We start from the raw sequence: 22996 nt of genomic DNA, 5'->3' as shown, positions 1-22996 counted from the left end.
CTCTTGCCGTCGAGGGTGCCCTGCTAAGATAACAATGTTGCTGCCTCGATGTAAGCAAACTGGGGTTATATTTTGGCTGCTGAGGTTTCTTCAAAGAATTTGTCACAGTATCTTATCAAGGTATCTCAGAACCTTGGCTTGATGCCTCGTTTGAGCTCAGGAGCCTGCAGAAATGCCTTTGCGAGTCCCCAAATTAAAAGTGGCCTACTTTGGAGGCGCTAACATATTCATATGATATATTTCACTCAGACAAAAGAACAAAAATGAAAATATCTCCCTAATGTGCAATTTTTAACCATATTACATGTTTTATGACTCATGAATAAAATAATCTCACTAAGTACTCCACTGATTCAGTATTGCACTCTTATGACATTGTCAGATTTTTTTGTAGTTTAAAGGCCCAAATACACCAAACCACCATCTAAGAACTGGTGGCAACAAAGGCTGACTGTTTGTTGTCCCTCGAGGCTTGTGTTTTGGCAAAAAGGTGCACATGAACACACTACAGCCAAATGCCAACAAGCACATACGTTCTGCACCTGTGTTTGAGGAAATAACTCTATCTAGCAGCAGGAGCTGGTAGACTGTATTCCTCATTAAAAACAACAGGGTGGATTCAAGATGCTAAAAGCCAGTTAGCACATAACAACAACACAACCTGCTGAAAGAACAAAGCATCTTTACTGTATACTGGCAAACAATAGTGCAAACATTTAGTAACTTTTTTTGGGAGAGCTCAGTGGCTAAAAAAATAATCGTACCCATGACAACATTTTTGTTTCAATCACACACCCTCTTGACTTCAGTCATTTGTTTGCTTTCTATACTTCAGTGTCTCTTTTCATGCACTCAATTGAACTGACAATCAGAGGGATTTCTTTCACCAACAGGATCCGGCACCAGCTCAACATGCTGAATCGGCCCCAAAAAACCTGACAAAGGCCAATTAGTGGCAATGGTACGGCCAAAACTAGGGCCACAGATACTCAACAGCAGTCCCTCATTGACCAACTGCCGATCATGGGTGTGTCAGGGCCCGGCAGCAACCTCCAGGGCTGAAAACTGAAGCCAACACAATAGTGCCAAAAACTGCAATTCGCTGAACAGCCACTTCATGCTGGTTCCTAAAGCGAGTCAATCCCCAATGCCCAACTCTACAGCAGAAATAAAAAAAGTTTACAGTCAGGTACAAAACAGTTTTGGTCTCTAAAGCTAATGTCTCTGTTCATGGCAACTGTACGTGGGGTGAATTTTTATATAACTCCAGTGTATACATTTCATTAAGTCTTATAACTTATGCATATATAAGGTCGCGACTCTTTGAGTGACCTTGCGGATGACGTCCTCGGCTTCTCAGTCAGATCAACCCCTCGCTCCTCCACAGTGCCAGCCTCTCGCCCAAATATCGTCGCTAGGGTTGCAGTGATATACCGTTTTTAATGTGTGAAAGTTGAGTATTCGCATACCGTGTACATTTGCTTATGCATTTTTATTCCTTGTCTTATCCTGGTGCATACATTACCCACAATGCAACCTTCCCACAAACATTTCAGCTCTGAGCTTTGGGTGTGATATGCAGGTAGCAGCTGATGCAGCCTCAAGCAGTAGCCTCAAGCAGAGATGAAAAGCAGCTCAAGGTTTGATACATCTCCCTCTGGAGTCCCAGAAGTCTTTTTACAACTTTTTATCCACATGTGCAGTAGTTCTTCAAAAACACCTGCCAACACACTTTGATGTGTAGCACTGGTGTAATTCCCCTTTTAAACCACATCATGTTGAGCTGAGTTAATGATCTAATGAGTAAATGTGGTCAATGCTGAATCCTGTGAGTTGAAAACAACCGTGAATCAAGTCGATTTCTTTCACACGTCTTCCTCAATAACCGGCAGTTGAAGCTATCGCTTGTGGAAAAAGCGAGGCGAACCTTATGAAAGATGGAAACTTTCTGACACTTAAAAGCCAGCGTGTGTGCTCTGTTCTCTCCCTCCCGCTCTTTCTTTCTTTTCAGCTTTTTTTTTTCATCCCTGTCCAAATCCTCACACTGTGGTGGTGTTTTCGTCTTGAGTTGCGAGCACACATCGTGCCTCTCGTGGCTCGGTATATCACTAATAACTACTAATGGCTTCTGGCAAAGTAAGTGCTTTTGAAACCTTGTTGGAACATTGAAGAAAATTGTGTTCAACATAAAAGGTGAACTCCTTTTTTTTTTTTTTTTATATGATTCTCTTCGTAAGATGGATTTGAATTGTAACGATGTTCATACTGAGAGAGGCGGACCTGTCTGTCTTTCCCTCCCAGGGGTTTAGAGGGGCATATTAGCATCAGGAAACTGTTGTGTGATGTGTAATTTAGCTCTTTTTAGGAGCCTTTTTTCAGCTGAGAGGGAGGAGGAGGAGGACTGCTAGTGTGATAGAGGTATCAGCCTGTGCCTGAGGCTTTCTACTGTGTGTGTGTGTGTGTGTGTGTGTGTGTGTGTGTGTGTGTGTGTGTGTGTGTGTGTGTGTGTGTGTGTGTGTCTAGAGTTTCAGCAAAGTCTTTATATTAATCAGGTCGCAACACTTTTTGGATCCAGTGCTTTTATGCTTTTATGTGAGTGTATTCTTTGGTTTGCCCACTGCAGAAGCTAAACATCAAACAGCGCAAAGATGTCTGAAAATCTTTTCTCCCTGCTCAGCTGTCATTCATTAGAAATGAGACGAAGACATCTGTTAGAGGGCTAGTTTTGGCCTGACTGTTTTTCTCACTTTGACTCAAAATGCTGAGTCTCACTGAACTCATTCCTGTTTGACCTGGCCTTTCTTTCTGCTCCGTTCTGCTTCTCTCCAGGCCATCCCTCCTTCTTTCCCTCCCTCCCCTCTCCCTGTCTCTCTTTCTCTCTCACCCTCCTGAATAATTCTCACCCTCCTGCAGGCAAAGAGTTGCCTTTGTCCCACGTTCACACTGTCATTCTCAGTCTCTTCGTTCGGTTACTGGAGGGAGTTTTCCTCCATCATTGCATTCTTCTGTCTGTCTGTCCGTCTTCCTGTATCTTGGTCGCCGTCCGTTTTCTCTCTGCCCATTGTGAGAGTAGCACTGTGCTGTCACATGCCTCTGCTTTCACCCCGTCCTCCCCTCTGCTTCTCACTTGTTCTCTGACAGGTGGCAGTGAGACTGTGCAAATTGAATTCAGGGAATTGGGCTGCGGCTTGCCGTCACACTGCAGCCCTGAAACGCCCGTGGTGTCAAAACTAGAACCATCCACACATACACTCTGCTGTCGTATTAACATGATAATGCTGCCACATATCTCTGCTCTAGATTCTCATTATCATTTTTACACCCACGCTTCAACTGAGGTCAAACTCAGAACTAATCTTCCCTCGCTGCAGCAGCGAAGGCTCGTTTTCATGCAGCAGCAGCATGAAACTTCGAACTTTTAGTGGAGGTGAGAAAGGTCTTTCATTAACTCACTTTCACAGGGAAGTGAAATGCCACTCCTTTCATTCCAGGGGCATTAAACAGAGCGAAAAGAGCTGAGAACAGTTAAACTTCATGTACTGACATGTATGAAGCTTCAAGCCCTGAGAACCAAAACTGTGCTCCAGTTTCTGTCAGTCAAAAACCAGTTTTCCACAAGAACGTCTAATACACTCTTTTCTACTTTTTTTTTTCTCTGCATGAGAGAAAGAGGACGTCACCCTTTGATTCACTCGATGCGGCTAATGAACAGCCGACTCAGTGTGCATCCCGCTCGCTGCCAGAGGTGCTAACAAGGCCTTTGCGTGGTGGGAGGTTTTTTTTTTTGGTGTTGCACTCACTGTTCTTTGTCACATCTCAGCCATCACAGAACACTTTGTTTTATTCTAGTTTTTATTCTTCCTCCTGTGTCATTACTGTTTATGTGGCTGCTCGGGCTTATTTCCTCCTGATGGCCTCTGCAGATGCCATAATACTGGAGCACAGTGATTCAGCTATAATTAAAAAAACCCCATCCAGACTAAATATTGTGTTTGTACTGTGGGCTTGTAGCTACATGGACTGTTTTAGATCTACCTGGGTGCGGCTTTTTATTTCTAGCTCAACAGAAGACAAACCTGCAAGCGTCACCTTTTTCCCAACAAGCCTTTTATTGGCACAAATGTTGCGCAAAACAGCTGCCAAAAAATAACATTACCTGAACAAAGACAAGCAACATAACAGCAACACTGCTCTCACAGAACTGGAACATTGTGGTTCACACTGCAGAAGAGATTAAACTGTTTTCTGTATAAAGCCAACACACAGACATAGTTTTAACAAGATCCTGATTATTATGAATTTAGTATTGTGTATCATTTGTAACATTATTTGTAACACTAAAAATCAGGAAAGAGCAGGTACTGGTTCATAACAAGAGCTGGATTTCTGCCATATTGCAGAAAAAAATATGTTTCTTAAATATTTAAACATTTTACAGTTGAAAAATGAACTTTGTCAGGGCTTTCTGATGAACAGAAACACTCCTTCTAAGTTACCAAAACCAAATATTTGGCATTCCTTATTACTTCAAATGTATCTGCAAATTTTCCCACTGTGTGACAAATAAAGTATTATCTTATCTTATCCACAATAAGATAATATTTGTTTATATATTGTTGTAGCTCTATCAGATTCTGCTGAACATTATCTACAGTAAATAACGACACAGCCTCCTCTCCTCAGCCCACATGCTAAGATGACTTCCCACCTCCATCACACTCTTAACTTACTAACTTTATAAACTGTTTTTGGTGTGGAGCTACCCAGTGCTTTCAAAAGCATTGTTGCTTATATTTTATAATTCGTGGGATTTCACAAAATCCAACTTTTGCAGCTGCTAAACTTGCACAAATAAGACAAAAACAAATTGTGTAATTGCTAAAAGCACCTGCAAAAGGTGAAATGCACCCCTAATTGAGCTGCCAAGCAAATAGTTTCCTGGTGTTCCTGTGTCATTTGCTCACATTTAAATTATGTAACATACATACATTTGGCACAAAATTGGTCCTTTCTTTGCAAATGAGCCCCATTACAAAAACAGTCCATTTCACAAAGACCCACACTAATAGCCGCATGCACTTAAAGTGAAATTATTAACGTCTTCAGAGAGTTAGTGGGGACTGAGGCGCGATGACTGTCTGGGATATTAAATCCTAAATACGGTTTCTCGCTGTCATGTTTAAATTTCTTGCCCAAAGTTTTGAGAAATAGACCTAGACTGTCAGGACCTGTGTCTTGCGGACCAAAAATGTCTTTTCTTTCTGCTGTTGTTCAGTATAATTGTAGTGACACACAAAAAACATCAAACACGCCCATTAAATCAAAACTTTAAGGTTGTGTTTACACTGTAGTATCATTAGTGCAATATATATCGTCAATGAGACCATGACACGGGGCAGGTAGTGGTTCCTAGTGATGCGTGATTCATTATTTGGTCAGAGGCTGCAATCCATTCTTTATGAATTCAGTGTGTTATATACATTTTTGATGCGTTTTGAACTCGTCTATATTAGGGGTCAACCGATATTGATTTTTGTAGGGCCAATACAAATACTAATTATTTGTAGCTAATGAGACCGATAACCGATATTTGGAACCGATATGCATTTACAATAAAAATTAAATTCTTTCTGTCAATATTTAGAATTTAGAATAAAACAAACTACAACACTAAACCTTGTTTAAATTCCTTTAGCAAATGTTTCATCAAAACTGATACTTTCAACTTCCTGTACAGCAAGTTCCCAGTTTTTTTGACAAAGTCAAGTGAAAATTTGAATAAAAAATAAAAAAAATAAAAATAGCTCCCTAAGGTTTTACAAAGTAAAAGGTCCTCCCATGCTGACACATTCTCTGCACTTTTTGATCAATTAATTTGATATGCAATCGTTAAAATGAAACGCCGCGTCCAGGCCCATTATCAGTCGACACCTAGATGTATGTATGTGTTTTGGCTGTAATGTGAGCCCCTGCCACAAATCAAGTTCCTACCGTAATATTTCTTGACCATCAGAACACCAAACAAAAAAAGTACAGAAAACCAAAAAAAAAAAAAAGTGTTTCTGCTTACTTGCTTGGTGTAATGCTTTGTCCCTACACTTACAAATAGGTTTGTGCGGCTGCTGTTGATGAAGGCATTCTTCATTTGCCAGCACAACCTGTGGTAATCAGTCACCATTTGTCTCTGTCCGCCATGCAGATATGCTGAGCAGTGCTGCAACTGGTATAGACTGAGGGGCCAAGTGGACCTGCTTCCAACTACAAAGCAGTCAGTGAAAAGGGAGAAGATGGAAGTTGCGCTCTTTAGTTATGATTGATTTCAGCTTTGTGTAGCTGCATGCTAATGAACCCGACTTTATTACATTCATTTTTTACCCATTTTTTGCTCGACCCTTGAGCCTCAGCGCATGAGCCTCTGTGCTAAACTAATACCGGTGCTGGCTCGTGAATTAAATTTGTTATGAGCTTTGTTTTTGCACAGCACTGCCCTGTTTTGTCTGTGCCACCAGGAAGATGTCTTTTGGGGATGAAAGCTGAGCCGTCTCAATGAGTCATACGATGTTCAGCACAACTTAACTATTCCTGGAAACACATTTTTCTCTTGCAATCCCCTTACCATGCTTCCCTCAGCGTTTCATCATGATTCACCGCCTCCTTCAGTCATCCTTTAGTCACATGCTGCACTTTCTCCTTTTCTTGTTATTGCTGTTTAATTTGTTTTCCTGACTTGGCCACTGTTGCTGCCTTTTCCTTCAGCTCTCATTACCCTTTTTAAGTGACTCATTTATTCTTCCCTCCTGCTTCCTCAACCTCTGGTTAAACTTAGTAGAATCAGATTCCACAGTCGTGACTGGTACTTCCTTGTATAGATGAATATCGTGACACACAGCTGTACTATTTGATGACCAATGTATGACCAGCACTATGACCAATAGCAGGGCACATCAACAACTTCCTGGCATATCATGGATCATTTTTGGATGGCAGTGTAGGTGATTATTAGAAGTGTGCTGCCTGTATTTTTAGTTTTAACCCTTTGAAACCTAAGCAAATTAGCTTGATTTCTTTCAAAAAGATGGAAAAAAGGCAAAGAGCAACTTAACAAGAAATTACCCCCAAATATGGCAAGAAATTTGTAGAAGGTTACAAGAAAATTACCTGAAAGTAAGCAAACAAACAAACAACAACAAAAAAGTAAAAGAATAGAAAACAGGAAATAACGGGAAAATGTGCTAAAATAAAATAATCAATAGAAATAAATTATCTAGTGATCTGTCCGTCTGTCTATGTATGTGTAACCTAATTTAAATCTAGAATTATAATAACTATAAATTTAGTTTTCTTGGTATTTTCCCAATTTATTTGTCATTTCTAATGACTCTCCCATTGTTTTTTTTCTTTTCATTTGCAGAATATTTGCTAATTGCCTTTTTCCCATGTTTTCAAAAGAAATTAAACCAAATTTGCCCATGTTTGAAAGGTTTAAATGCTTGTAAAAGGTGTCTGAATGAAGCACAAAAAACTGATGCTGATCCAGTGTTGAAAGTGTTAAAGAGCAAATGTCTCTATATTTACGGACTGAGGTGAAGTTGGAGGTGGAGACTTAGTGATACTATAATATTTAACCAAAGTGAGCTGAAGGAAATGCTTTTAGGATGAAAAAGGAACCCCATGGACAGATCTGTGCTGCCAAACAACCTACACCTGCCCTTGGAGTGGGTCTTCAGTAAAAAAACAAGGAAACAGTGGCCCCACAGGGATCAGTCCTCCATTTACACCATCCCAGAGTCACACAGAAACAAGCCTGTTTACAGGAAAGCCGTCAAATGACCTTGTTTCTGCGGCTGGCACAGTCTCACCCTTCAAAGTGCTGTGAAGTTTGAAGATTAATTCGGGCTTCCTTCTCTCCAGGACTCAGAGGGTAGTGGAACGACGTCCTCACCAGCGTCCTCTTGCACTGACGGAAACCAAAAACAAAGAGTTCACTACTTTCTGTCTTCCGGGGGCCATTAGTCATGTCTGCGTGTTACTCGATCTTGCTGTGATTGGAGACTTCACACAATGAGGTCTGTGTGTGGACAAGAAAGACAATACAGTAGAAGAAGAGTACTAGTGGAAGAAACAAGGATTAAAAGTTTTAACATAAGCACAGATAATATCCTTTATATCACTATGATGACACAATACATTTGAAATACATTTAGTACCTTTAATACAAGTTGGTTTCACCCAAACGGCAACCTCAAGGGCCCAAAATTGAAGCCAATGTGGAAATGCCAAGAACTGCAGTTCCTCTGGCTCCAAAAGCGACTTAATTCCCACAGACACCCATGTTAAAACATCCAACTTTGCAGCAGAATATGTGCCAGCCCTCAAAGCCTCGACGTGGAAGTGATTTAGAAGTGAAAACTTCTACCTACCTTCTACCGTAGTCAGAGCAGTGTTTTCCCGAGGTTGACTGCTTCAGTGTGGTGGATCGGCTCATATAGCACTCCAGGGATGATGTTTTTCTATAGGCCAACGCAGAAGTTAGCATCGCCCTGGTTCCCTCGTCGAAAAGCCAATGGGATTTTTCCATTTTCCATCTTCACAAATGAATACCACTTTTAGGATTTTTTAAGCCTTAATGCAGTCGGCAGAAGTTAAAAACTAACGTTAGAGTATAGACGAGCTACACTACAGTGGCATTATTCAATGTTTTAAACAACAAGCGGTGTTGGAGCGGTTTGGTGTGATGATATTCTGTAGTCTAGTTTAGCCACTTTTTACCAGCCGCCTTTTTAAAGACACATAGAAGTGTCAAAGTTCAAGTGGGGTATTTACTGTCATATTTTATGTCACAGAACTAAATGTGAAAGTCTCTTAACCTTTAGTGTTTAACCACAGACCTTATTTCAGGCATCTAACCAAAAATCCATTTAAAAAAATCCAATTGACTCTCAGATGAGGGAACAGGAGATGCTGAAATGCTAATTAATTTCCAGTTCTTAGAACTCCTTCCTGGGGTTTTCTATTCGCTGTTGGTTTAAGTCACTCACTGCATCTTTCCGACAGAAGAGAAACGTTGAATATAAGCAAGCATACATGTGTTCTTGGCCTAACACTGTTAAAAAACAGAGCGGCTGATACTGCTGGAGAAACAGCAACAGATTTGATTTGTTAGCTTTTATTGCACGCAGTGTAACAAGTTCTCATCAACTTGAGTAACTTTCATATCACCTGTCTCCTCTCCTGTGCTCTGCAGTGGAAGGAGAAACACAGCTCACCTTAGCGAACCTGCATCCCATTTAAAGAGACTCTGATAGCAGTGGCAATCACATCACGTCTAGAGTTTCCCAGACAATGGCACCGGGGTGGACTTATGTTTCAGAACAGGCTGCCACAAAGACAAATTATTGATTTTCTGAATGAATGGATATTTGGCATTAAAAAGTTTTTTTTTTTTTACCTGTTCTCATTGGTTGGGCAGCCCGCCAGGCTTGTACAACTATAGGGGAAACACTGATCTGATCAAGTCAGTGAAATTTATCCTTTTGGGACAATACATGTCTGTATACATTTCATTGCAATCTGTCCAATAGTTGTTTAGATATTTCAGGACGAAGAGTGACTGAGTGTGTAATTTCCATCCCTCTCCAGCAGCTCTAAACCAAAATCACTAAGTTTGGCTGCCAAGAATCATGGCCTTCAAATGATTTGTTGCTCCAAATTAAAACTGAATAATAACCAATCGCTGTGAAAAGCACATTGTAAGTTTGCTAGTTCTTGGCTTTTGAAATATTGCTTTTCAGCAGCTCTCTTGAGAGTCAGATGTTGATTATACACCAAAAAAATGTTGGCTATGTAACGGTTTTGATTGATTACCTCTCTTAGGTTTCAAGTTGCTGTAAGTTGATTTTTTACTCCACTGACACAATCCTAAATTAATGGCTGTCTGGAATACAGTAAATCACGAAAAGCCAACAAGTTATGAAGTTTTCAGCAGTGGTGTGATGCTTACACAATTTACAGTTAATGGGCTAAAACATGCAAAACCACCTGAATAATCCTTGAGGTCACTGCTGACATTTTGAGCGGCTTTATTATACAACTGGAAAAATTAACATATGCAAACATTTGGTTCCAACGCGAGGGGCTCTCTCTAAAAAAGACATTGACCAGTGCCAAGGCGATCCTGCCAGTTTTTTACTGAAGCAATCTAATTATAGAGACTCTGGCAAACTATCTTTAATGATGCAATGGCTGCTAACTACCAGCGCGTCTCCTGCGTGTCTCTCTGCTCTTGACTCTGCTTCTCTCTTGTCAGTTGTGTTTTGTTGTGCGAACAGAAACAGCAGCTGCTCTTATTCATTAGTGCTGCGTATGGATTAGTCGAGACAAAATGTGAGAGTGTAGATTGGGCTCCACACTGTGCTGCCTCCTTCAGAAAACAGCGGCTCCTTCTGCCTCTCTCTGAGCACTAACCACAGCTGTTCAACACCACTTGACTTTTCCGACAACAATGTTCTCCAATGGCCGTGGCCACTTTTGCTCCTGCTCGCCAAAAGCATTTGTCTTCTGCTGTTTTAAAGAGATCTCTCTGTGTTGTGTTGGATAAAAATGTTGTTTCCACAGCTTCATTGACAAAACGGGGATGAGACACTGTTGAGAATAATGTTTGTTGATATCACTGTGGTTGTTATGGTGTTTTGTGGCCTCAGTCATCAGATTCTCAGCTCTGATTTTGCACACGCAGCTCAGTCCAGTAAGCCCAATTTTTCAGCTTTTTGTCATCTGGCATACTTACTCATTTGGACAATTTGGGTGTTTTTTTCTGCAAGGAAAAAAGAGATCTCAGACTTTCTTTCTCTCCCCATTTGGAACACATGCACTGTGTATCGGTTGCGTTGTGTCTGCCATTCAGGACAGCTGCACTGGCTGGCTGTCCCTCCTCTCTGCCCGCATATGCGCCACACGGACCCGTGCATACACACACCGCCCAAGGCCATAAGTCACCCTCTCTGCACCACCTCCCAAACACACACACATGTACCCATGTCATCGCTGCTCTTGTTCCAGCGTCTCCGCCCTGGTGTGCCTGAGCTAACTCTACTATTCACTCTGTTTCCATACATTCCCCCTCCTAGACTCCCTCGCCAACTCCCCCCTCCTCCGATCTTCTGTCACTACAGCTGTGTGTCAGCTGTCGGCCTGTCCCAGTCTAGTCAGAGATGAAGCCGAAACACAGAGGGTCCACAGGGAGGACAGCCTGGCTTCTCTGTCTCTCCCAGCTGTCACTCCCACTTAAGACTTCCACTTATCTGCAGGTTTCTTTCCTCCCTCTTGCTTCACCACTGGAAGTCTTCCTCGAACACATCTTAAAAGTGAAATATGCACGAGGGATGGAGCAATGAATTGTAGTAACTATTTCTGTATTTTTCATATATTCTTCATCACATATCACATATACTGTCATTTTAAAAATGTTGTATATGCCAGGTTATGAGTGTACTGCATCATACTGAGGTCTTCTTAAGATTAATGTCCACCATTTTAATATGAGGGTAGTCTAAGTATTAGAAACACATCTCTGTATCCTCCAAAATGATCATTAAGTTGTATCAACACCTCTCTTCAGCTGTTTCAACAGAGACTGAATGTTATAACTGTCTGGAGGGGAGTTTGTTTTGTTGGACTTTTGCTTCAGAGCTGAAGAACAAGCCGACAGTCAGCCATTGGTCAATGTCGGGCCATTGGTGCGCGTCTGTCGCCCTTGTTCTTGCATTGTGTCACGCACTAGTAGGCCCTTGTCGCCTGCTTTTATACCAATTCAGCATGTTAAAGCAGCGGCGGAGCCGGTGGAGCCTGTTGGTGAATAAAATCCCTCTGATTAGCAGTTTAGCTCAGAGGACGAGAAGAGAAATGGAGGTGAGGAAAGCAAACAAACAACTGAAGTCAAGAGGCTGTGTTCTTTCAACATCATGTTGTGATGTTAATGTGCCAACTGGTTAACTTCAGGCCCCCAGGAAAGCTGCTCAACTGTGCTTCCATTTTTTTTCCAGTGACCGCTTGCGGTATTGTAAAAAGAAAAATGCCTGGCGACCCAACAATGATTTTCATTAAAGGCCACTATTGTAAAAGAAACGTCTGTAAAACTGTTGACAGGACTCCTCAAACTGCAGACAAGCTCACTCATGACTTTCTGCTCTTAATTTTTGTTCCATTGAGGTTTTACATTTATAAAGCTTTCCTCAGGAGGAGAAATGCCATTTAAAAATCAGTGACGTCGTCGAAATTTAAAGTCTATGAGACGACCAGGAACTCGCTGGTGGGGCCAGCGGGAGAAACAGTTTTGCACATATTCAGTGAGCTGCATATCGTGGAAGAAAACCGTGGAGCTAGAGGACTTTATTTGCCGTTTTTGCCAGGCGAGCAACGCCACCTTCGCATCAAGTGTTATAATTTTCAAGGTATACCGTGGTATGAAAGTTATCATACAAAAATGCAACATGACAGGACATGATACCTTTATTTTTGTCATTTTCACACATTTAACACATACAATTGATTAAAAAATGTTTTAGAGTTTCAATTATAGTAATAACATTTTTTAACTTAAAAAGAGCCCTTCGTTTTTTTTTCATCTCTTTAAGGGTCATTGTAACTGACTGTAATAATAATTTTGTAAAACATGGTTTAACAAAATTATTATCACATTATTACACTGCAATATATACTGAGACTATTTACTCATACAGTCTCATACTGTTGCCCAACTTCGGTGTGTCTGGGCCTTTAGACCGTTTTAGTTTCATCTGGGTGTACCTAATAGATAGGTTACTGGTTGGAGGTGTTTTAAGAACCCACTCAGGGAAACATGCAAAATGTCTGTGATGTGACGTTGTAAGTAGCTCATTTACTTTGCACTGACCTAGCACAGACTATATTTGTGTCCCCATTAACACAAATACTTTGACATCTGTCCTTCTGTCTCTCTCATTGGCTTTCATTTCCCTTGCCTTACAGCTTCATCTGTTTGTTATTTATTTCAAACAAGCATCTCCGACCGGGTGCTCCACATATGCTCCGCGCTATTAAGGGAAAGTGGGTTCGAAAATCAGTTTCAAATACAAGATGAATAAAAAATTCTCTGGGAGTAAATGGGGCCGGCTAATTATACCATCTTCAATTACCAAGCTGTTTGTACCCTTTCTGAAGAAAGTATTATTGTATCACGGCATTCTGCTGCCAGAGAGAAAAACAAATTAGTGTGTGAAAGTGGCCTTTGTTATATGGCTTTGTGCTCGCTCCTCTGGGGTTTGGGCCGTTGCCTGAGCTCGGAATGCAAAACGCAGAGAAACAAATGACTGCGAGACACGCTGCGTGCTTTCGACTGTGAGGATTTCATTGAGGGAGTTGAGTTATCGACAGAGATGGTGAGCCTGTGAGCTCAGCAGCCTCAGGCAAGAACTGTATGTGTGCATGCGTAATGTATTTGGGTGTGAAAATACATATTTTTTTAATTTGTGGTTTGATGGAGTTTGCTGCAGTTTGAACAAGACAAGAATGCTAAAGTGGATGTAAATCTAAATGTTTCTTTTTCTTTGACAGGTATGCCTGTGGACATCAGTGTGTCTCCGGACAGGTAACCAGGTGTGTTGCTGCTGTCATGGCCTTGCCAACCCTGCGGCTGTTTCCTGTCACTGTGATCACAGTCCTGGTGGCGCTGGTGTCGTCTTTAGGAGACCACGAGTGGCACTTTAACCCAGGTAGGATTTCCTATACACACATGCAACAAAGAAACATCTAAAGTGATGATGGATAAATTGCTCCCCACAGTTTTTTTCTTTGTTGTTTCCCCCGAAATACTGTCACACTTGAAACAGCTCAGCAGTTGCCATATTTCAAGGTTGTTTTTTATCCTCACAAACTCAGACATGATTGCATTACCAAGCCCTCACCCTCCGCTTTCCGTCTCCTCCTTGTGTCCACGGGCGCAGCAATCGTCCTTCCTGCTGCTCCGACATTCTCCTCACATTCTCAGATCAGTAAGGCTCATTCTCCGGCCGCTATCAACAGGCTATCCTGTGTCCTCTCCCCGTCTGCCAGCCAGTCGTGTGTAATAGGAGAATGAGATAGCAGGGTGGCCCCCCCATCGTCCTCCTCCCCAACACCCACCCCCCTCGGCTCGTCAAGACCGCTAATGCACAGGCAGCTCATGAAAGTGTCAGTCAAAATGTCGGGCAAGGAGTGCATGAGGGGTTGTTGAATGAGAGCCAACCAGGTGAAAGCAGAGGAGACTTTGCATTGCGATCGACCTTCTGACTGCAGCAGCTAGAATATGAATGAGACTAAGGCTGCAGAGTAGTGATTGTTATTTTTGATTATATGTTGGTCATATTTTATTCATCACTTAGTTTTTACACATCTAACATCTGTGAAACTGGATCCATCAAATGTTTGGATTTTTTAATTATTTCCGTATACATGACTAGGAGTGTAACAATACAAGAACTTGGACTGATATATAGACTCAATAGTCAAAGTTAAATACAAATCATCATCTTTAACAAATGCCTTTATTTTAAAATATCCATGGAACGTCTGCGTCACCATTTCCATCCAAGTGCACCTCCGTCCTCAACATTCAGACAGTCCGAGCAGCCTAGCGCCAGGCAGACAAGCAGGAGGTGTCAGAAAAATGACCACAGGTTAGTGTTCACCCACTAACTGGGAATATGAGCTCAGTTCAGACTGTTGTAGGGCAGGATTTTTTTTTCCAAGTAAAGGAAACAGTAAGGAATAAGGATATTTACTGATATAATCTCATACTGATTGCAATCCCCTGAATTAAATCAAATCAAAATTGTATCGAGGCAGACTTTGTGATATCAGAGAATATCATATTGTTGTCAAAGAATTTTTACGATATTGTATTGCAGTTAAACTTTTGATATACACCCCTAATGGTCAGTTATTTTATAAGTTAATCGTTAAAAAAAAGGATTTCACTGCTGGAAAGATGTTCTTTTCATAAAGCCAGGTAGTCTATGCAGTAGAAAGATGCAAATATTTTTTGAAATTGGTGATACATGACAAGAGAAAACAGAGAAAAAGGACTGTGGCATTTACTTTTATTCAAGAGGTAGAAAACCTACAGCTACCAGAATGCACTGCATTGCATTATACCAATAAAGGCTCCTGTTGGTGGGTGATGTTATGTGAGCGATGACATTTAACAACAGGATCTTGAATTACACATCAACTGTAAGCTCAAATTTATTTCTTAAAATATCTGAGAAGAGAAATGGGCAAAGCAATAACAGAATCTTGGTTTATATTTGATCAGCGCTGCTTCATTTTACCGCTTGAGCTCAGAATTTTAGCCTCCATTTCCACTATAAAGGAAACATTCTGGTGCCCACTTCATATCCACAAATTGTCATATCACAGTCAACCAGTACACTAAAATTTTTCTGAAGACATTTCAGGCAAGAAATCGTCAATCCAGTAACAGAGTCTTGGTTTATGCTCGATAAGCACTGCCCAGGTTTACGCTTTGACATGAGTTTCAGAGAGAGACAGAGGGGCAGCTCTCTCTCTCAATCTGCTCCTTTACTCTTTGCATCTGTGGTGGCGGGCATATGAATATGCAGAAGTACGATTTGCAGTTTGAGCAACAGCTCTAGTGCCAACAAAAATCCACTTGATGATGTGATTTGAGCTGAGAGATGAGCGGAGAGATCTAGCTGTTGGTAAGATGGAGTGAAGCTTACCACAGTTTATTTTCACATACTGCCCACATTCTTATGATAGAAAATCTGTCTGAAACTCATCAAAGTATCCTTTTAAGTTATTTTTAGGAATGCTTGCAGCATAGCTCTTGTGATGGCGATATTGTCTGTTGAACGTCAGACTGATTTATCGAGACATATGTAGCTAGATTGATGGAGAAGAGAATAGACAGATGAACAGACTGTGGTGCGACACGCAAACACAAACACATGCTTTGTCCCGTTGAAACAACTGAATCAATCTTGACAGCGTGAGCAGGAAGGTTAAGTGCATGGACCGACGTTTTATGAAAAATGACAAAAAGAGAAAGTGAAAGCAGAGGACACAGAGAGAGCGACGGAGACAGAGCGGTGAGAAGATTACAGAGAGCGGGTTGTTGAGTGATGATGCGTGATGATGATGATGTAATAAAATGGGCACCTGTCTGCAGGGTGTGGATGATGATGATGATGTGTGTGTGTGTGTGTGTGTGTGTGAGAGAGAGAGAGAGTCTGCTGCACCGGTTGGGGTTTTTAGGGTTTGTCAGTCAGCCCAACATTCCTGTGAGCTGACTCAATGACAGAAACTGAGTTAGATGCCCACCTCACCCCCGCCTCTTTCTGTCACCCCCAGCCTCCACTCCATATCACTCCCGGTACCCCTCTCCACTTTATCACTCCCCCAAACCCTCCCTCACAGCCACACACCCCCGCCACCGTCTCCTCCTGATGACTGACTTCAGAGCGGATAGCTGGGTCGTTGGGTAATCCCTGCCTGGGACCACACTATCTGGATCATTTGATAATGCTGTCGCTGGACTGGAGTCAGCGCAGATATCTGAGACCTGTCTGTGTTCTTTCATTCGCCCTTGGTTTCTCTCCCTCTTTTGTTCTCTTCCTGCAAATCCCCGAGCTGTGGTAACTGGAACAGGGGCTGTGCGGGATCGCCTGAGCCCCGAGGAGGTGGCTTTGTGTGGGATGGGGAACCATTCGGAAAGACAAAAGGAAAAAAGAAACAGGAAAGGTGTAGTCTCAGAAGACGGGTCACAGTGTCTCCCAGGGGCCACTTGATTTGCTGTTTTACAAACACATTTTAATGACTGTCTTTGATGCTGTCACTTTTGACAGGACAAAGGGGATTTGCGGGAACAAGTGATGCAAAACACTGGCGTTACGTTTTACATGAACTCATTAGTACAGAGTCTACCCTGAGAGATTCTGTAAAACAAAAAAAAAGAGAGGACAGGAACAATTTATTGTAGAGTCTGGTATTTTTCTCCCTCCTCTCAGTGTCTGTGTGAGTTATGAAGCATGGAGTCCGGAAGTTTTCCCAGAGATGACATAACAACATTATGCTCCGTGACCAATGATGGCTGCTGACACTCTAATGGAAATATTAAGTTTCCCTCGGACATGTGCTCCATACGGATGAGATTGTTGCTCCCGTCTCTCTCTCCTGCTTTCTCTTTATCTGTCTTTCTCTCCTGTCTGTTCCCCCCTGCAGCTCAGTGCCGTTATGCCCTGGGGATGGAGGATGGCACCATCCCAGACTCTGACATCACCGCCTCCAGCGCCTGGTCAGACTCCACTGAGGCCAAACATGGAAGGTGGGGAGTGTGTGAGTGTGTGCGCAGGGTGGAAAGTAATTAACACAGTAATCAAGCTGCCTTTCCTGCACTTTGTGTGGTTACAGTGTAAAAGCTTTTAATCTTCTTAAACCTCCTGTTACGCTTATTTGTCATCACAGCTCGAGTATTCCTGAGTGACTAGGGTCATGTTTAATCATCCAAAAAAACAGAACAATCCAAATAAACATTGTTTGTATCTCATAACTAATACAATTACTAACAATTCAATCAATATTAAATGCAATGGTGTTATTCAGATCATGTCTTTTTTTTTTTTTAAATAGGCCTATATGGTGACATTTTTGGGGGGGATTTATAATTATATATAAACATATATTATATTGCTTTAAAATATTTTCCAGAGATTCACAAATTCTTAAATGGGTCAAAGTGAACCGCAACAAGGTTTAAGAATAACAGCAGGCCGATCATGTTGCTCTGTTGCACCTGTAACCACGCCTAACAGTGACGTCATGGTGCGAAGACACGTCCTGGAGTACATGTTTACATCACAGCAGCAAAGTGAAAAGTTAAACCAAATTTCAGCTGGGGATAACTTGCTAGACTTTTGTTTTGTCCCAGTTAAGATGATATCTAACTTAAAGTACAATGACATTTTTGGATTCTTGAAAAATCACATACTCATTTAAGAAATGGTCAGTTGTGGTATTGTTAAAAACTGTAACAAAATGTATCAGTATCATATTGAATGAAAAGATTTGGTGTCGCCCACCCCTGTTGCATCAAGTAAATGTTCACTCCAAACAAAGATGAAAGGAAACAAGTTTGAAAGTATACTCAAACCTTCAAAGCTTTGCGTTATGGTTAAAATGATAAGCCGTGATGGTATGTTATTGGCATTAAAACATTCAGAACTACAGATATAGCCCTTTAAATGTGGCTTGTACTCTTTCAGTCATTTATTTAGAAAGTTTCTTGTAAGGAAAACTTAACAGCCATTTGAATGATTTGTACTTGATAGGATTATTCAATAGCCTGGTAATTTTGTCTGTTTATCAGGCTACATTATCAGTGTTGACATTGAAACAGTAAGGGTCAGGATGTCACACTGGCCTTTTCACTTTAATCCGAGTGGACTCCAAACTACTGATATCACTGTACTTCAGATTAAGTGATCTGTATCTACTTGAGCAAAACTTAAGTCAAGCAACAGCACCGGAATAACATATTATAGTACAGAAACACATGTCACTGTGGACTAATGTGTTCATCTGATGCCTCTTTTTTCAGTCTGTTGGCACCGAGCTCAAGTCATTTGTCCGAGGTCTATTAGATTATGACAGAAGATGATAGAGTGTGTCTTTGTAAAACCCACTCCATAATTATATTACCACCTTGTCTGTCTGGCAGAGAGGTCAGACTCATGACAGCCAAGTTAGGCCTGTAACATACTAAAGCCATGCATTCGGGAGAGTGTGTGTGTGTGTGTGTGTGTGTGTGTGTGTTTGTGTGTGCGCGTGTGCGTGTGTGTTCATTTGTCTCCATTGGTCTGTAAGGGCTGGGTCACTTGGCTGACTGTCCAACCATGTGGAAATGATTATTATCCCGAGCTCTTTTTAAGAGACGTCGGGGAGACACTGAGAGAAAAAACAGTGGACGTAGGAGAAAAAAATAAAACAAGTGAAAGGTGGATCGTTGTAATGCTGCTCGGAAAGCTGGAGTAAAATTAATTTGCAAACAGGGTTTGAAGGAAGGTGTTGGGTGAAGGGTGGGATGCAGAGCTGGTAGGTATTTGTCTTTGTTGTTACTCTGCGGGAGTGAAATATCAGCATGTTTGTGTGCGGTGGAAAAGCAGGAGGGGGAAAAAGAATTGAGAACAAGAGGAGAGCGATGATCGTTGGCTGGTATTTAGGTAGAAGGCGGACAGAAATGGGAGAAAAATGAGGTACTTGGCAGAACAGCGCGCTGTAATGTTAATCCTGTTGGCTGGCGCACGGTGGACTGAACTCTGCCCAGCCACATTCCTCCTCTCTCCCTCCTCATCCTCTCCTCCCTCCATCACTTTGTGGAGCACTAATGTGTTGATATCATCTCGTGGTTTTCCGGCTGCATGATCTCACTCACCGAGGGGACTGATTGAAATACTAGCGCCACTGTCAGTGTGACCGAGTTGGTATAGTGATTTGTTTTGGCGGTCTGAGCAGCAGCTTTCATTTTGAGAGAAGCCCCACAGTGGTCAGAGCGTGGTTGTGGCCTGGCGTTTGTTCTTAAAGCTCCCCATACGAGTCGAGCTGACGTCACTGACACACCAGGCCAAGTATGCGGTCTTCATGTGGCCAATATGTGGTGGCAGTATGGGCTTTTCTTCTCAAGCTGGATTGAGGAAGGTCACACTGAGTGAAAATCCTTTTTAGTGGTGCATGTGTGTGGTCGTGGCAGGCCTGGGAAGCAGCGAATAAAGATTGGTCCTGACGCTCTGCACCAGATCTTGTTGTTAGATTTGAGGAGCTCGTAACTTTCACTCTGCTCCTTTCATCTCTTGTGTCTCTGTATTTCCCTGCAGCCCCTCTCTTTCTACTGTGCGCCTTTAGCCATAGCCAAGTTTTTCTCTCTTTCACACAACATTGCCCCATTTATACGTGATGCTGCAGAGTCAATATGTATGGTGGTAGAGGAGGGTTGGACTGTTTGTATTGAATTCTCAGTTGTACGTCTGCGTGCTGCCGGCACTGTGGGTTTTGATGTAGTCAGTCTTGTTGTGGGTGTGCTTGTATCTCTGCATGTGAATGTTTGGGTGTGGGACTGGGATTTAGTGAACTTTTCAGTTTTTATTTAAACTTTTTATAGGAAGCTTTTTTTTTTCTTTCTCATTTTGTTATCAAACATTAAAAAGTCTGTGTTTCTCTCAGGTTGAGTACTGGAGAGGGGGATGGAGCGTGGTGTCCTTCAGGAGCTGTTTACCCCAGCGGATCAGAATACCTTCAGGTCAGACTCTCAGTTTACTCTGCTCTGATTTGCACAGTTACATTGGAATACGTGCTCTGTATAATCATCGCATTGTTCATTCAAAGAATACCATTAAAATTTCCATTTTTATTTCATGAGTATAAAGCTGATACAAAATGTTGTTTAGACTACTTCTAAACAACATTTTAATTCAATGATTTCTGAGTAACTGTTGTAATCCACTCAAGGCTGTGCTTTAGACTGATTTGTAACAGCTATGTTGAACTGTTGGGAAATACACTTATTTACTTTCTCGCTGAGAGTTAAATGAGAAGATACCTGCCCACTTATTATGAAGCTGGAGCCAAAAAGGCGGTGAGAGCTCCATAAATCAACAAAATAAAAGGTAGGCCAGGCCTCTGGCTGTTGGGCAGCTAGCAGCAAGCTTGCAGCAGGTCGGCACCTGAACTGAACCAACTTTAGTGTCAACAATGAACTCCCTCTGAGTAATTTCTGTTCCTCACTTTTTAACTGGAAGCTCCTCCTACAGACAAACCACAGACAGTGCATAATTTAGTAAGTTAACTATTGAAAATATAAGTTGTTCAATTTAGTTTATTTGCAAATATGTGAGTGTATGTGGGGCAGCAGTAGCTCAGTCCATATCGATTTTTTTTCCAGTTTTTGCCTCCTGGGCAGTATAGTTCCTTGCATATGTGTATTTTAGGATTGTCTGTATAAGTACTCAGTGAAAAAAGAATTCTACTAGAAAATATATAAAGTATGTGGTGTCCTTCTATATAAAAAGACAGTAAATAAAACAAAGTTTAAACAGAAAAACAAAAATTTAAAACAAACAAACAAAAACAGACACACACTGGTCGAAGAAATATCTGGCAAAGTAGAAACACATAGATCCGCATACCAAGTAGCAGAAGAATTTTAATACTTTAACGTTTCGAGCCAGGCATGTTACACAGCATAAAAATCCTTCCAACGGGAGCTACTTGGTGTGCAGATCCATTTGTTTCTACTTATTAATCTACCTCCCCAATTAAATAGCAATAGTCATAATAAAAATAAATAAATAAATGCCATAATTCATCAGTTTTAAGACTTAGCAGTAACACCAAATTGATAAAAATGCACAATTTATATGGATGTTTATGTTTACAATGAAATCTACGCAGTGCCATAACTCTTTGCTAATCCTTTTCATATGTATTTTGAATGATGTACATGGTTATTGTAGTGATGGAGAAAGGGACCATAAAACCCCCCTCTCCACTACACTCAAAATGGTACAGTCCGAGTCCAGTTAGAGCCCATTGGAGGCTCTCACTTCCTGTTTGGCAGTTTAAACTCATGACCAACAGGTAATATGGATGGGAGGGCATTAAACAAACATTTGGTTGATAGTTGCATAGAGTCAATAAATGGATTGTGTCTTTTTTAAATTAAGAATGTGAATAATGACTGTGTGTGTCTACTGAAGTTACCATAAGTCTTTTAGCAGGTTAGTGTGTGCTTTACCCACATGTGCTCATTGTGCTAACATAACTCAGCCACAGAGGAAATAGCTACACAGCTTAGCAACTCAACCAGGAATAAAGATCAGTTGTGCTTGTAGGATGGAATAAATAATAGAACTGCAAAAACTAGAAAAATATCTGGCCAGTGTGCCACCTTCTTTTTCACTCTTACTCTGTTTCTATAGTTTCTCAACCTCATTACCTTATCTGTATCTTAATCTGTTTGTATGTTAGTGATACATGTTTTGATTATGTATTTTTTTTTGTCCCCTGCAGATAGATCTACACAAACTTCACTTCCTGGCTCTGGTTGGTACTCAGGGTCGTCATGCAGACGGGCTCGGGCAGGAGTTTGCTCGCAGTTATCGGCTCAGCTATTCCAGAGACGGAGTGAAATGGATCACCTGGAAGGACCGCTGGGGCCAGGAAGTAAGCGGGGTCTTTGTGTTTTGTTAATTACAACAGAGCTTGAGCTCATAGTCTCTTTCATGTATACTCAGATGGACGACAGTGGCAATTTGAAAGTCATGAAATGAGCTTTGGGGGAATCAAGGAACATTAATAAGTTGAAGTTGAGGCTCAATTATTGATAGGGAACAGTTCAGTATCCCGTGGCTGTTTAATATGAATGTCATGTTAAACACAGAGGGCTGTATTATTCATCTGCATTTGATTTATTTATTATTTATTGGCAAGTGGAGCCGTTTGGCATTGCTCCAGCTAAACTTTGGCTTCTAACTTTTCTATTCAGGCACAAGCAGGCTGCTTTTGTGTGTTTTCAGCACTATGAAATTAATGTCTCACATTGTGCACACAAAGTCATCTTGATTTTGGTAAATCTCCAATATTTTTTTCTTTGGTTCTAAGTTCTGTAGCGTGTATTTTACAACAAGATAACACGGGAATCAAGACCTCCAACAGCCAATGTTTCAGGGAAGGAATCACGCTGTTTGTGTTCCCCTTTCAGTTATTATTTCAGATCATTGCCAAGTGACAACATTCACAAATCACAAAGCCGACGTAAATCTTTGGGTGTCAACTGCGCCGACAAAAACTGCCTGAGGCTCAACCCTAAATCAGTCCCCCTTTACACCTTTGTGTATTAAAGAAAAAGTCAGTTCATTTGAGCTCTTCTTAGATTAATCGAATTTGAAGACACGCACTGAATAAAAAATCA

General features: G+C 41.4%; 1 protein-coding gene across 5 annotated transcripts in view; it reads left to right on the top strand.

Annotated features, from left to right (window-relative positions):
* ddr1 (discoidin domain receptor tyrosine kinase 1) overlaps positions 1–22996 on the top strand; it is a 55836-nt gene that overhangs the window by 3398 nt on the left and 29442 nt on the right. For all 5 annotated transcript variants that reach the window (XM_042489309.2, XM_088084367.1, XM_088084368.1 and 2 more), the window contains exons 2-5: positions 13591–13748; positions 17257–17359; positions 20251–20326; positions 22096–22248. In XM_042489309.2, coding sequence (XP_042345243.2) covers positions 13649–13748; positions 17257–17359; positions 20251–20326; positions 22096–22248 — 432 coding nt within the window. In that variant the 5' untranslated portion in view covers positions 13591–13648. The remainder of the gene's footprint in view (positions 1–13590; positions 13749–17256; positions 17360–20250; positions 20327–22095; positions 22249–22996) is intronic.

Source organism: Plectropomus leopardus, chromosome 11 (assembly GCF_026936395.1).
Source record: "Plectropomus leopardus strain MGB_pleo_1.0 chromosome 11, ASM2693639v1, whole genome shotgun sequence".
NCBI classification, from domain to species: Eukaryota; Metazoa; Chordata; class Actinopteri; order Perciformes; family Serranidae; genus Plectropomus; species Plectropomus leopardus.
The sequence above is the reverse complement of the archived record's forward strand: the minus strand, read 5'-3'. Positions and strand labels throughout refer to the sequence as shown.